Source organism: Hetaerina americana, unplaced genomic scaffold (assembly GCF_022747635.1).
Source record: "Hetaerina americana unplaced genomic scaffold, ioHetAmer1.1.p SCAF_76, whole genome shotgun sequence".
Taxonomy (NCBI): Eukaryota; Metazoa; Arthropoda; class Insecta; order Odonata; family Calopterygidae; genus Hetaerina; species Hetaerina americana.
Window position 1 is genome coordinate 1755936 of NW_027287383.1, and position 17125 is coordinate 1773060.

The following is a 17125-nucleotide window of genomic DNA, read 5'->3' on the forward strand; positions in this document are numbered from 1 at the left end:
GAATATATTTTAATTCGTGATATTTTGTTTACAAAAAAAGAATAAATAAAATATCGAGATAGCCTTTTCATCGAAAGAATTCTAAGCAATATTTTCGAAAATTACAATGCATTCCTTGGACAATTTCATTCGCGAACAGGCACTCGTAGTCTTTGTCAAAAGTTTAACATCATTCAAGAAAACTTTTGAGCATACGCAATGCGTCATATTTTAGGAAAATAAAAGCTTTGGCGTCACAATCGACAACGTTCTACGAGATATTATTGCTAATTAAGGGATACAAAGAATATGTTTTAATAATCAGTTACGGAATGAACCTTGATTGATTAGTGGCCGAATGATTCTGTACACCAATTCAAGGGGTTTCCTTAAAAATATACGTTTTTCAAATACTTTTTAAAATTTGATAACATATGTGATTTCAACCGAAATCCCATTTTCGGTTTTCCAGATTGTCCATTATTATATTTTGTCACGGCGTAACATACATTTTTATATGGTAATTTTATAACCATTTTCATAATTTTTCATTTATTCCGAAAAATATGGAATGACAACTTTCCAAAGAAAGCATTTTTGGTGAATGGCACTAATAAACCTAAGTCACTAACAGCAATATCGCAAAGGGGTATTCCATGAGAGGAGAGAAATAAGAGGTAATAAAGAGATGTTTTTTTCACACAAAAGCATCATAAGAAGTTACCTAGAATCCGTAACTTAGGTTATGCACAATAAACTTTTCATGTTTTTCGTTTTCTAAGCAGTCACGGTACCTTAAATAAAACCACCTTCGTCTGATTACCATGAACGAAGCTGTTTACAAGTCAATTTTTAAGAATCACTCAGATACATCTTTTCTAAGGAAATTCCCGGAGCCGAGTGCATATCAACACGTGAGCATTGCTAGTTCAATAGCTGCCAAAATTTAACAAAATGTTGGCCCAAACTTCAAAAGTCAATAGTATTATTTTTATTTTTCACATGGGAGCTATTTATTTTGCGGTACGCCTTTATTTTCTGCAACACAGGTCAGGAACACGAGCACTTCGTCTTTGAGTACAGCTATCGCTGTTATTTCCAACATAATTAAATGAAAGCTATTTTTTTCCAGGGATTTTTACTTATTTCGATTTTCAGTCAAGGCATGAGCGTGGAGCTAATCGGGGTTGGTAGATTCACATTTAAGTTTTCGCAAGGCTCACATGTCAGAATACAGGTCAACCTTCTTAAACTGGGTTTTAGTTCACAGGATGCAGGACAGTGCCATGAAAAAATTAGATAGGTTCTACTTCACCTTAGTTACGCCATGTTTGGAATACGATGCAAGTGTTTGGGATTCATGGAAGTGAATGTTGGTTGAGGAATTGGAAAGTTAAGTTAGATTTCCCGAGAAAATTAGAGGAGGATGTAAAATCAAACTCATCTGCTCTGACTCCCCGATTAAGGACAAGTATCTTGCAGATATTCTACTCCTATAATGAAATTTATACTTTCGGTGGTTCTTAGGCAAAGTTAAAGTCAATACTAAGATGCGAACCATCATAGACATGAAAAATAAGTACCAGGTTAAAAATGCTAAAGATAATTTCAGAGAAATACAGACCAACAGAAAAACAACACCTGAAAGCATTTTGGCGCATTGCAAGGCAAATTCATATCCGATTCCGAACGTTGCTGAACGATTGGTTAGGCGAAAAACCATGTCTCATGGATACAAGATTCAGTCCACAGAAGGTTTAGCTGAACTTGGCTCTCAACCTATACTTATTTATTTATATACCCTGCAAGGCACCGCTAGGGTGTGTAGCAGGGGGTGAATACACACCAGACTAATTTTGACCCGAACATTACCCTATCGTGGTTGGACAATGTAAGTATACTAATTGAGCCATGATGCCATGCCATTTTTATGAGACACAAAACAAGCAAGGACTACGTATTTCAGCAAATCCTCGAGGAAAATGGCAGCAATTGTATTATCCAAAATGTTGTCATTTTTTGGGAAAATAACTCTGTCAAGTGCAAAATAATTGCATTCGAATGAGATGAGGCCCATTAATCTGGAACAGATGAGAATGTTACCGAAAATCTTACCTCTAGAAAGTTTTTAATCAACATTCATGCACACTGAAACTTAACTTTTTTTCTCCTGCAACTGTTTCTAGTCATATTTCATGTTTTAACGAAAGGAATAATTGAAATTTAACCAATACATTGAGTGATCAATTGAAACCTTCAACTTAATTTTTTTCTGATGTGATCTTTTCACATTTGTATTCATATGAATTGATTTACTTTAATTAAACCTATGCAATAAGTACTAATTTTGATATACTTTCAGTAATTTAGCCAAGTGTGTAAGTTTCACCCGTGAAAACAGTTGCCTTATAAGTTAACCTAAGAAAAAATCACACAGGACAAAGAGCGCTCACTTTTCAACCGGCGGTTGGGTAAATTGATACACTTAAATACATGAACTCCAGGAAAAAATTGAATTTTCTGAACTTCAACAGTTTACCTAAATTTAACAAAGACTTTTAGTGCGGAAAAAAATCTGCAGTTCATGCAATTAGAATAACTAGTCAATTTTAAACTCTTGAAAAATTTGTTTTACTTTTTATAAAAAAATTGCTGAAAAAAAATTTCCAGTACGGGACGCTGGAATCCCCTATAGGTGATTTGCCAGTCAGGGATTCAAAAGATGAATCACTTTAAAGCAAATAAAAAAGGGGAAGGAAACAAAACGAGTAAAAGGTTTCCTAAAACACCATTACGAGTCGATATTTGAATACAGATTTAAATTTAGAGGTAGCATGAATGCTGGGGTAGTTCCATCTAAATTCATTGCTCTAGTGTCTACAGAGATTATGCCCTCCATAATATAAACCTTGTTTAGGGATTATTTTATGTAAACGCGAGTTTGAGGCCTCAAATACGACCGATTCGATTTTTATGACAAGCACTTCAACTTCATGTCTATTTTATTCTGCATTACATACAATTAAAGGAACGTTTTCCTAGCAATTAAAAAGTAATATTTATGCAATGAGGAGAAACGAGGATAATCAAAGGGTCGTCCTCCAGGATAACCGCATAATAGGAATGAAAATAAAAAATAACATCTTTCGTGAAATTGCAGGACATCCGCAACAGTGGCGAAAATAAGATAAAATTGCTGATTTTTTCCCCTTACATGTTTTTTCTTCCAAGGACGAGAGGACAGTTGACATCGGAGGCAACTGAACGGGGGGAGGAAACTGGGGAGAATAAGGGAAAGACGGGTTAATAAATAAGGAGATTTACACGGCAGCAGGAATCACGCACAACAGGTTAACCGTGCTTCAAATGGACAAGAGAGCCGCAGACGTTCGTTCCCCCCTGCCGGTTCTGAATGAGGGGAAGGAAAGGGGGAGGGGGGAAAAGAGCACATCAGATGGAACCAAGGGCAAAAATTTGTGCGACCACAGCACCGGGTGCAGGAGGAGAAATCACCTTCCCCCCCTTCTAGTCGCTCGGTTGGTCCCCGCCCTCCATGAAGGATGAAGATCCGGGACATGCGAGGCAATAGGGAGAGAGGTTGACGGTCGTGGCGACGAAGCTCGTGGGGTTTTTTTCGAGGACCGAACTTGGGAAGAGGGAGGGTGTATGGGAGGAGGTCGGATTCTTTTTTGGGGATTCCGTGGTGGAGGAGAGGGTAGCGTCCGTCCAAGGGGCGCCGATATCTACCTGTTGGCGTGCGTCCCGTCGTTGGGTGGCCCTGGTAACCCTCGAGTCCTGTCGAGAGCACTTGGCCGTAAGCTGCACCGTCGAAAGAGAGAGAGACAAAGGCATGTGAGTGCGGGCAGGGAGAGACATTCACAGAGACGTTGGGGCGGAGGGAGTGCGGACGTGAAAGGTGGGGAGTGGGGTGGTGATGGCAGCGGCGGCCGCGTTGGTGGTGGTTGTGGCGAACGGCGATCGCGGGGTGGTAGAACGATGTGGAACGTTGGGTGGTGCGGAGGGGAGAGGGTGAGGGGATGAAAAGGACCGGCAGATTAGGCGAGGCTTAGGGCGGTTTTAGGCGGGACGGTGTAGGAAGTGGGGTACGGCATTAAAAAGACAATTAAGACTTAATGCGTCGCCGTCGGCCGGGCTTCGAATGGCGGCGCGCGGGGGGCACAACCAAGACCGATCGTGGGTAACCGGAGGTTTTGTGCGGCCCGTGGAGGCCGCCGGAAGACCCGAACGCGGCGAATGACAGGCAGTCCCCGCTCCTCATCTTCCCTTACTTTCTTTCGTAGTAATCGCTGTGTCATTTAAACGACACTCATCTTAACAAATTCTTCCCGGATATTGCGACTGTTCTTCATACTTGGAACATTCCTCTTTTTACGTACTTTTAGAATTCCGTCCCGTGAGTGACGTCTAACAGTGTTTCTCAGCCTCTAGACAAAAGTAATCTTTTCCGAATAAGAACGGTGTCAACACAGAATACCCTTTGATGCGTTACAATTAAGAGAGAGCCAAGCGGTGTCCTTTACATTGAGATTTTTCATAAAAACTTCCCAAATCCTCCCACGAAGCTTTCCATACCATAATTAGCGTGAGGTCGGCCCTCCCCAGAAAAATGTGGCACTCCAATGCTCCGATTAATGAAATAAAAGCGTCAGTAATAACCATAACAGTCACTCCGCAGGATAATGCAATACCACGCATGGTTATACGGTGTGTTTATTTTGCCAAAGCATTTACATCACATCCCTTTCATCTCAGATTTATGGTCGTCTCATCTCAGAAACTGAACGTACTTCAATGAATTTTCACGGCATCCCGGATTTATCAACCCTATTTAACTACACAGAGCTGCCACATGTAAAGTGCGGATGGAATGGCACGCGCGTCTTAGACTGAGAAACACAACACTGCGGGCACAACTACGTACCGTTAATGATGAAAAATTCACCGCATCGGCGGCGATATATCTTCCCAGGGGAATATGGAAGAACAAGACTCTGGTGCGGGGAATGCCTGCACTTACATATGTATTCATAGATATATATATATATGCATAAATATTAAGACAAATAATTTAGGGAGCCAAATTCGAGGAAGGAGGAGTGACGGGGTGATGACGCAGTCGAATGCGGCGAGGATGGCGAGTCTCCACCAGGATCAAGAGTGCCAATGTACGGTGCCGCGCGGGGGCGGGACACAAGAGGCCGAGTGACCGGAAGGGCGAAGCGCGCGCGCGGTGGGGAACGGCCAGCCAGCCCGAGGGTGGCTGAAGAAGGCGTTTTTTAACCGTGGAGTTCGCTGTCTTCCTAATGGGAAGGACGAGCGAAATCACTTGCGAAAACAAAAGACGACGAAACGATAAAATTATAATAAACGCGTGGGGCATAACAGAAGCCGGGACGCAAGAAGAAGAACAGATATAAAGGGCTTTCATACAGAAACGGCGGCGTCAACACTCCGCTTCCGCTCCTCCTCCTCAAGTGCAAAAAACTGCGAATTGAATACAAAGCCATTTCAAACCGTTAAAATTAATAACATTCAGCCACCAGGACTCAATTGCATATTAGTCTCACAAAGAAAAAAAACACAGGCACGCGAACAATCACTCACTCACAGCCAGTCACAAGCAACAGACATGACCGTGCACGGGACACAAAACCAGTCCATAGAACTACGGGGGTGTGTGCCGTAGCGCAACGGATAAGTGCGTGCCGCGTGAAAAGAAACGACTGCAGATATCTTCTGGAATTCAAGTTTATACATACGAATGTTTTAAAATTGCATTCTAACCTTAATATAAGATTTTTCAGATGGAAAAGCACTCGGAATACACGTCCCACAGAGGTGTGCAAGTATTACGAGCGCACTTGCCGTCAAGGCGGGACAGTAATGAACGATGTGAAAATGATCGAAAGCATGATGAATTCCGGAAAGAAGGATCATCACTGGACCATCATCGCTCCTGTGATTGGCTTCACGCAGCGCTTCACTTAATTCTTCACATTTCGTCGCCATCGATATATTCTTTCCGATGCGACGAGAAAATATCTGATTATATAAGGCTCAAGGACGTGCAACACGCATTCCACCAGGAATGCTGACTGAATCCACGGGAGGCAGGACTCTTAGAGGTGGAAAACATGTACTTGAATAATCAAAAAACGAGCTTATTCGAATGGATTTTCTTAATTAAAGTGGTTAAAAAATCACCACACACAATTAAAATCAACAAATTATATCATCGCGAAGGAGCGAAAAGGTCAAAACTCCCAAATTATAAGAGCATTTAGTGGTCGAAAGTATACAGTGAAATGCCGTATTTATAAACGGTTTACCTGATGTTGATACCTACATATTATCCTCGGCAAAATATCAATCAAATTCCAACCAACACCTATCAAATTTTCATTCACTAAGTCATCACTTTCGTGGAATCGCAAACACTTCAGGTTCAACAAGTAATCGAAATGAACCCATATAAATTAAATCTTTGGGCATATGATGAAGATTCAACAGCTGACGGCAACGATTAAACTATCTCCTACGAGTTCTAGTCACAATCACTACTGTAGGAGGAATTTATATTCTTCGACTCTCTTCCATCCCCAACATTTTTAACTATTTCTTACCTCTTCATATCACGTGTGAAATCTTAACGACAGGAGGAACTATTTTACATTCTAGAATACATCGCAGTTCGCTCGGGCGCAACACTTATAAAGAACAATGACCAAATATCACGAAATGGTCTCACATTATTACATCGGTCTGATGACAATGAGCCTCACCGTTTCAGATTACGATACAAATACCATAGGTTTTTAACTCGAGTTCGTTAGACAAACTAAAAAACCCGGTAATATTAACGGGTTATCTTAAGTCTCCGGGATAAAGAATGATAACTTAAAAAGAGGCCATCGACTGTCAATTACATGAAAACATATTACGATAAACCGGGTTAGAATTCACGAGATTCTCAATCGGGAGTTAACGTACATCCTACGAGCGGCTTGGTTCCATTGCGCATTTGTAGGGGACGAGAGGAGAGGAGAATGTTGACCAAAGGGGGGGGGGGACGGGAAGGAGATACAGAGAGAGAGAGAAGGGGAGATATTGACGAGGATGAAAACAACCCTTGAACATTGATTTGGAGGCGAGCACAGCTCACTGACCTCGAACGCAGGCGGAAGGGAAATGGAGGCCGACTGACCCTGAAGAGGCACCATCTTTAAGTTATATCACGCGGTCAGTGAGAAACACGTGGCCAGTTGAAGCAGGTTTATGAAAAAATTAACATCAACTTAATATAAACTGATGTTTTGCAGCCTTTACGCAAATGGACGTTTGTGAAACAACTTATAACCGAAGTGAAGCTACAAAATAAATTAGCGTGAGGCTCGGTCGAGTCAACGCTGAATTAATTTAATGAGGTTTCACACTCCTACAAGTACGCTGCTTCACCCTTAGGCGGTGTCAGTTGTTAGGCTGTGGTGTTCTACACAAGGACGAGTAATATACAGTTTGAAAAACACCAAGGCGAAAAACCGAAGAAGTACATCATCATAATTATCGGCTACCAACAATAAGAATATTCTGCAGTATCCTTAACTGCTATCCTGTAGTAACCTGCCAGTGATCTTTCGATTTGAAATCCGTGCGATGACGTGCTTTAACACTTGCTGCTAATTATTCATTTGATCTGCCATCTTTAATTCGTTCCATTTTTCGCCTCCAGGAGACTATTTTACCTCAAACTGCGATCTTCAAATTTTAATAGGTTCTATTTTATTTTTTCACTGCCGTCGATTTCCGTGCCTCACGGCAGTAGATAAATGAGTCTATATAGAGGCGTTATAGTTTTGTTAGTCAATCGTACTCGCGTTATCTAACACACGGGTTTTTCTCTTGAGATATGTATCTCATAATTTACGCCTTCTTCATGAGGGCATCACTTGGTTGGCGAAGCAATATTACACATATTAAGTAGTGTGCCCTTCCCGAAATTGAATTCAACTGTGTATCTTCTTTTCTTGGGCCACACCGTGATCTTGATCTTACTCTGGCTTATTATGGAGTTCGCAGTTCTTCAGCCTTCTCTCTGCACGTAAGCATTCTGCTCAGATCTCATTCTTCACTACCAGATATAATATACCGTCTAACTAACAGCAGCGTGCTTATACATGATATCGGCTAAACAAAAATAAACAATTGCCACGATTTTTCAGAGAATATTCAACCATTACCAAAGCGTCCTAAATTCCCAAACAACTGTATTTTTTGGAATAAATATTGGTCACGTGATGATAATTACTGATTTCAGGTGTCGGAAATTATGAAGAATTATGAGAAGTAGTATGGTCGGTGGTCTCTTTGTGACATAAAGACTCCCAGGAAAATGAAACCTTTTTATGATAAAATCTACATATTTTTATTTATTGTAGGGTTCTGCACTGAAGACTACTCCGCAGCCTCGGAAGACGTAGCGGAAAATTTTGGGGAAACAGGAAGAGAAAGTTGTCCATTCCGTTGCCCCGTCGCTACTTTCGGTGTCGTATGTCATGCGTTGTAAACGGGTTCTTCTCAAAGGCTTGTTACAGACCTATCTGCCATTATGGATGGGCATTTCAGTAATGAATTGTGTCGAAAGCACGTTTCTCGGTGGTAGAAGTCAGGATTTGCTTTTTTCCAGACGATGCAGGTAAAAACACGACAAGCCTTATCCTGTGTACCAGCTGCTTCTGAGTGCATTGCTTCAGCTTGAAACCAGTAAATAGAATCGTAGCATTTGAAATTATCTTTCAAACAGCAATCGGTATTGGTATTGAGTAGAGCGCTGGGCTGCTAACTGAAGGGCCCTCCTTTGATTCCAGGCGACATCTCTTAGCACCCTCAACTTCACTCAAGTTTCGTGATTATTCAAGCATCTGAAACCTTCTTGAGATAAACCCACCACAGACGGCACGTGGAAAGGTATCACTGATGTGTGCATATCACACACTTCGGGTTATTACTGGGTGATACTTAGACTTGCTAGGGATTATTAAGTGCGAGTAGGCTACCATCTTCATCAATCAAACTAACCTTCCCGCTGATTCGGTGGTTAAATTTAGATGAACATAGAGTATTTTCAGTTGATATTTGAGGGTTTAAAAATAATCAAGCGTTGCTTTTAGTATGAATAATAATATTAAATGTGAAGTTTCAAATTAATTTTTCATTAGCGTTTTTATTGAGTGGGCTTAGAGGAGGGATTTGTAGTTATATGGAGGTCCATCACGCCGAAACATTAATAAGAAGCTTAAAACTTATCACAGACTGTAAAAATCTGCCAGTCTTCCATTCGAAACATTTATCAAATAACGTTTGCAGAACTCGGGACGTAATATTTTGTTCATATTTATTTCCCTCATTATTACTACAATTGGTTCCTATGAGGCAGTCTTCGTTTTTTACTTGCATTCAACATCAAGTTACTTTGACGCACTATAAACAATCCTGAGCAATGAGTGCAAAACAGGGCCTGTCATTAGAAGAAATGCCTTTTACGAATATTAGTTATTTTAGAACGTGATCAGGTTTCTTGTTACTCATGGTTGTTGTTTTCTTTCAGAAAAAATCCCTATTAGTACCGGATTTCTTTAAAAATATCCCCCCCCCCCCAAACCAAGTTTCAGAGACTTACTTTTACAGAGTTTTATACATCCTCTCCCCTGATTCTTGGTTGTCACCTTTCACTTATCGATACCATACAGTGGATGCGGTGCAATGATGGCAGAGCTGGCGCGACGTAATTTCTGGACAAGTGGACGGAGGGAGAAGGCGGCAGGAAATGGCGCATTTGTCGCTCTCGAACGGAAAGTTCACACGCTTGTTTGAATTTTCCTGTCTGTTCCAATAGGATACTATTATCAATTACGAGATATATAAACACTAACTGGCGGTCACATGACCGCCGTGCTTCGTGACGACGGAAAAACTTACAAGAATAACCAGGTTAATCTCTGTGTACCAGGGTGCTCCACGGCACTGGGTTGGAATTGATTCAATGCCCGGTTGTTCAATGATGTTGCAATACCTGCGATTAAGAATGAAATTTTTCACTGACTTAATCGCGCGGTCCATGCATGTAAACGTTCTTCCAACGCAAAAAATAGTAGGCTAAGCCCTATCGAAGTTTTGACGAGTCTTTTCTTTGCATCTTTACTCAATGTCCCTGTCATCAACTCCCTTCTCTTGGTAAAATCTTTGCCTAGTGCAATTCTTCTCTTTAGGTCCCTACTACTTTGACCATTTGGGTCTAAAACACATCCGAGATACGTAAACTGTTCCACCTGCTCTCGTTTTTGGCCTCCTATTTTAATTTTAACCTTAGCCTTTCTCTTTCTGGAAAATCGCATAATTTTTGCTTTATTTATATTGATTCTCATCCTATATCTATCGTAATGAATTTCCAATTCACTCAGCAATGCTTGCAACACCTTCGCTGACTCACAAACTAGAGCTTGGTCATCAGCAAACCTAACTGAGTTTAAGAATTCCCCGCCGACTTTCATTCCTATGTCCAATTCTTCCCATGCCTCTTCAATCATTTCCTCCACAAATATGTTAACAGCATCGGTGATAAAGGACAAGCCTAACTTACACCTCATCCTAACAATGTCCATCCTAACTCTCCGTTCGCCACTCACACCTGAGCAGTCTGAGACATGTACAGGTTGCGGAGTAGCCTCATCTCCCTTCAATCTCTTCCTGTTTTCTACAATATACTCATTAGTTTTTCCCAATTCCCTCTGTCAAACGTCTTTTCGAAAGCAACGAAACAGGTAAATACGTCCTGATTATATTCTATATTCCTCTCGATAAGTGATTTCATTACTGCAATGGCATCGCGCGTGCTTCTCCTCTTCCTATACCCAAATTCATCATCCTCTTCAAGTAATCATTTGCCTCGCTCTATATCCTTTTGTTGAGGATCCTGAGACTTTCCTTAAAAAATATACACCTGTATATACATCCGAACACAAAACTTCCTTTGATAAATGCTATAATGTATCCATTTTAGCATCCCTCCCCCCTCTGACTCAAACTCAAAACAATAGTGCAGGCGTTAATCTGGCTCCTGGATTCCTAGAATTACCCAGGTCTAATATTAGACAATTACCCCGATCTTCACGCATTTTCATCCCCCCTCCGCTCCGAACACCTTCCATATTATTCCCACACTTCTAAAAATTCCCCTCCCAACTCTTCCCCTAGCAAACCTTTTCCCCATTCCCCTTCCATCCAGCGTTTCCAGCCCCTCCTGTTATTACCTTTTCCTCATTTCTTTCCTTCTCTTCCTTGAAAAAGGTGGCTTGTACCACCGAAAATTCGAAAGCGTGAGAGTTTCTTTTCTTTTTTGTGTTTCTGTGTCTTTGTATTTGTTCGCTAGTACTAACTTCATATACATTATTATTCACATCCGTGAGACTTTCACCTAAATTATACATACATATTTATACAAGGATCGACTGCAAGTATGATGAATAAATTGGAGTAGAGTGAGTGTAAGGGCGACAGTCGGAGATAAGAAGAGGAGGCCACGTTCTGAGGTCCAGTGACGCATTGAAAGATCGGCTGAAATAGCTGCTACAAAACAATTCCAGGACTGCCGATGTGTGACCATGATCTTAAACGAAGGCGGTTACGGAGATATCCACACTTACACATCTAATCAAGACGAAAACACAAAGATACCAGTGAAACATATCAGGAGGCTATTGAGAAACAAATTATTATCACAAGGGTCTGAAGAGTTACATTACCCGACCTTTGAATGGGATAAAGATATCCAGATGGAACAATCAATGGTAACTCTAAAATCGCTTCTTCTATACGCCGCCGATTAAGGACATTAGATAGTTTCAGTGATGTAACAGATACCATGAAATGGTGGATACATAACTTCAGTTGAGAAGTTGTTGCGCTTGATTGGCAGAATGAGAAGAACGAACCCACGGCGAGTGTAAAGAGGCGAATAGTTGGCTAATTTTTATATACTGGCAACATTTTTGTTAAAGACGGTAAGACACACGGGAAGATTAAAAGATATATAGAAATAAAAGGAAGAGTGTTCGTCGTATGCGGAATATTTAAAAGAAATCAACATTTGTTCGAGGTAGTAGAAATGGCACTACATACAAGTGTCACCTCCCCCATATTATATGACAGTTGCATCACCAAATATACAGATGGGGAGTAATTTTGTTTGAGGAGGAGCTGGGGCGAGTAAGTCATGAGCGAATATGGTCCAAAAACACTTAACAAGTTCATGCTCATTAAAAGTCTCACGATCAGAAGAACATAATAACTGTGACAGAATCAAATATCCAAGGGCATGGTAGTAGGTGGGTAGGGTGAAGGAGACTTGATAAAAGGGAGCAAGTCATTCGAAATAACCTAAAATGAGAATTTTCACTTCGTTGCCTCGAAAGGGAACAGCGCGAAGGATACACGTATGTATCATATTATCTTAAGTTATAACTACATCCTGGGTGGGTCCCTGCCTTTCGAAATGGCTCACTTGAGTGAATTCTTTCCTGATAAAACCGTCGTTTTCCTCGGATTCAAAATATTATTTCAAATTTTAAAGTTAATGAATGAATACCCAGGAACATTTATTTTCCATGCAGAGTGCAATAAATTGCTGATTTATTGTTAGTGACCATACGCAAGTAAGTATTCGGAATGAGACCTCAACTTTATCATTCACGGCAATATGCCCCGAAATACTTGGGCTATATACCTTTCACGGCTCTGAAGTAACAATTCTTGAGCTAAGAGAAACTGCCCACCTCGCCCCAGCTTAGTTACATCATTTAATATATGAATTACTTGACGTAATATGGTGCTTAAATCCCATCCATTGTACGTAAAACCTAAAAGAATTAACTCTTTTTAAATTAATAATATAGGATTCGCGATTATTCCACAGTATAAAATATGTGCTACAGCATAACAGTTTATTAATCATGAACTTTGAACAAAGACATTCTATTAAATCAATAATGACTCTTAAGTTTACGGTTAAAAAACTCCCGAATATTAAAACGACAGCGGAAATCACTGAACTAATATTTATAAGTTGTTTTATTGAGTTAATTGACATTTTAAAACAATAATCGGGAATCCATACAACTTTCACATTCCCAATGCAAATTAATCTTTACCAAGGCTAATATTGGTAAAAACGAATTTTGTTGTGTCCTGCAGAAGTCATCCACATCATCGCACGGTACATGCTGCACAACTAAGGAACGAAATCAAATACCACTTAGATTTGACATCCATGAAAATACCTAAGTGGAAGCATCACGTATGTAAATCCGCGCTCAATTTTGTAATCCTGCTCCAATGAATAACCGCGAGAATCTCGTTTTATTTTCACCACTGGCTTGTTAATGGAGGAGAATTATCTGCACACCGCACGGCTGTCATTCCAACCAGATTTTCGTGAGAATTTGCAAAGCTTGGGAAAAAGCACAACTTTTATGCAATATTTTGTATGACAACTTTTGTACAATATTTTTAAGGATAAGTAAAAATAAAATAATATTTATTTTATTTTTTAGGGGATAACTAAGGACATGTACTGGGAAAAACACATTGGTGTAATTTGCGGAATATCAAATAAAAAGTTAAATTCATAAAAAGGATACCTGGGAAATGTAATGAGAGGATTTAAGAGCTTTGGTGTTTTACGTTACTTAGCCTCACCTAGAGTATGTTGCGGGTGTATGGGATCCTCACGAAGTAGGCTTGGTTTGTGAACTAGATCGAGTAAAACGTAGAGCAGCTAGGATTGTGAAATGTTGATATAAACAACGTAGCAGAGTCACGACACTCTTGGAAGAATTAGGATGGGTGCCACTAGTTGATGGTAGGTTGGAAAAAACAGCGGTATTAACGACGTAAATTGGAGGCAGGTCACTAATCTGAGGATGTTAAAGACATTACCAGCCCCGGCTTACTATGGTAGATCAGATGACGAACGTACAATCAGGGATAAAGTAGAACGGATAGATTTAAAATGTTTTCCTCGTAATAATATAAATCAAAATATAAATGAAAGCACGCGCGAAGGAGATAATTAGTATTTTAGTGTAAATGTTTTGTCGTAATTCAGCATGATCCTTAAATAGACCCAACTTTATAAAATTGTTCCCGAATGATTTGAACATATCCTGTTATTGAATATTCTTCCATGTAAGTACTTTCTTTCGTGTGATTAACTTTGTTCGAGTGCACGATCGAACTGATATTTATGTAGAGGTGTAATAATCGTGATTGTCATGCATGGCTGGTAACCTAACACCCCCCCCCCCCGTCGCACACACTCGCGACAGCCTGCGAGGTATTATGTAGATGTATCTTAAACTTTTTTTAACTTAAAAACAATTATAAGGTGCCTCAAAAAAATACATCACAGATTTAGCTTCACTCAATGAAAGGGTGTTTTATTTTACCCAACACGATTTCTGGCAACAATCGGCATCTTCAGGGTGAGAATCCACATGCGCCAACAATTTCAGACAGTGAAAAATGGGAGGCAATTTGAGAAAGGCGAAGACCTCTAATAAGAAAACTTGATTAAAGGGATTCCGCTCGAGAAGCATTACTAACGGCCTCTGCTACCGTTACCCGTGCTCGTTGACCTAAAAGCGCGTTTCGCTATCATTCGCCTAATCCATTCCAAACCAATAGAAAGGTTTCCATACCCACGTATAATGTGAATTCATACTTTAATTTCATGGTTTTCAATCAGTGGTAGTTGTAGTAGTTTTTAGGGGAGGTGACCGACAGCTAAGGTCATTTGCGCCATTAGGGATGGACAGGAAATGATGAAAGGCGGAGAGAAACCCGGCGTCGGCATTAGCCTACTCATAACCAAAGGCGCCAAGGGGTCCACAGCTTAACGTCGCATCCGACGGACGGCGTACTCACTCAAAGTGCCCTACACAAAGCACCTCAAGTAGGGATCGGGATACCACTGAAATATGTCTGCAGCCGACGGAATTTGAACCCGGATCCTTCGAGTGGGAAGCCAGCACGTCAGCCACCGCACCATTTTGATCCCCTTTTCAATCGGCTAAGTTCAAGAGTTGCTGAATCGGAATTAATAGTCTCAGTCGGTTACAAGCCTCCCAATTCCGGCTAGATTTTACAGCTACTAATTCAAAACATTCAATGGCTCACGGCTTGTTGATTATTTTAACTTATTATTGGGATTAAAAGCCAAAGCACATGAGGGATAGCAATATCGGCGATTGTTTGGTTAACCACTCTCAGCGAGTATGCATAAAAAAGTAGCATCATGTACGACCCAATGGTTGAAATTAACAGAGCTGGAGCCAGAGCCGGAGTCATTACCAATTGAATTAGAAGAGTTTGAGGCATACAAGACATTATTTGCCTACCACAGACACCAACGTCACCAGGCCCAAAAAAATCCCCAATACCGATGACGGAAATTTTACGCCTCCAAGGTTTCAGCCCATTCGGTGCACCAAGGGACAGACATACTATATGAGAAGATATTTTGGACCACACTAGAGTGCATTAACATTTAATCTACTATCGATGCAATATCCGATCATCGATTCACACCTCAGAAAAATAAATTAATTTACTTTGATTCGGGAGATCTTCTGCCAAATATAATTAACCTTGCAAATATTGTGTCCAGGGCCATCAACGATTTTCTTTAAATACGCACGCTAAATCGCTTTAAACGATTCTGATGATAAACAAGACGTCACGATGATTGCGCACTTATCACGACAGCCGTCAACTGAAAAAAGTGGCGTCACAACTCGAGCGAGAATTAGGCCCACATTTTCACTATGCCTTCTCTACTACGTCATTCGCAATACAATTTTATACCCCAATAATAACACATTTCTTTCATCGACTGTTTTGCGCGCGAACGAAAAAATACTGAACCAAGATCCGTTCTTAAATCAGATCTACCGCCATTTGAGAATATCATTTTCACTCATGGAGAAATGATGAGGAACGGTACTTAATTGAACATTCTATAGTGTCGAGAAAAATGGGTCACTGGATACAGATGTAGGATCGTTTTCGTTAAATGAAGAGTAAACTTAGAATGGCCTATGTATATTTTAAATATGAAATACTTTTTAATCGGCGAAACATACCAATTGTAAGGAATACACGTTTAACACAAAATATTCTGCGATAAAAGATCGCGAAGAGAGAAGAAAAAGTGAGAATATGCTTTAAAAAGAGGTTAGGAAAGAAGTATTCCACTTTTCACCGTCGAAGTCTTTTTCGGCTATCCGCACAGTACAAGGATATCGCTCTCACATCCACTTTAGCGTTACACATTTCCCATCATAATTGGGCAATTCTAACTCAATCCACTCGGGGTGTCAGAAAATTCAACCATGACAACTCGATTTGTATATTCCTAAGAAGCCAACACTTTCCTTAATTCTGGAATGGAATCCAGCCCTTTCCTCCGTACTCTGTTCTTTCGAAGCCGGCATCGAACCTCGCAAGGTCCCGCGATATTTGGCCGTTCCGCCGAAATGGCTAGCGGAAGGATCGATGCATGGTGAAGGATCGATGCATGGTGGTGGGTCGACGTCGGATAAGGAGTACCACTATACTATTGGGGACCGAGACTATGGCCATTTGAGACAATAGGAATAGAAAGAAAAGGAATGGATGGAGGTGGGCGAGAAAGAGGGAAGCGAATAAAAGAATCGCTGAGGGATAAGGCTGAGATCTATGAAAAATACACGGGATTTGAGGAGCGCTGCCGCCATCTTCAGGACCTTGAGGAGGATTGAGCTCCCTCGTAGACCCTGAGCGACTCTGTTATTCCTTTCCGTAGAATGCATAGAATGAAAAAAAAGCATTTAGAAATTCCATTAAGGAATAGGAATCGGAAACGTTCAGCAATTTATTCAAAATGTGGCACAAGGATGAGAAAGGAGTTCTTTGATTAAAAACCCATGACTTTTTAGGAATGTATGAATGTTAGAAGTCTCTGGATAAGAGTATAAATCGGAATGAAAGCATGAAACAATGCATTTAATTGAAGGTTAGTACGAAGGGAATTGAA

General features: G+C 40.5%; 1 protein-coding gene across 3 annotated transcripts in view; it reads right to left on the reverse strand.

Annotated features, from left to right (window-relative positions):
* The window catches only part of Smox (Smad on X), a 91568-nt gene that overhangs the window by 53519 nt on the left and 20924 nt on the right, over nucleotides 1-17125 (reverse strand). For 2 of the 3 annotated variants that reach the window (XM_071596151.1, XM_071596150.1), the window contains exon 2: nucleotides 3727-3798. The exons of the other annotated variant lie outside the window; for it this stretch is intronic. In XM_071596151.1, the coding sequence (XP_071452252.1) occupies nucleotides 3727-3798 (72 nt within the window). The remainder of the gene's footprint in view (nucleotides 1-3726; nucleotides 3799-17125) is intronic. 3 annotated transcript variants of the gene reach the window in all.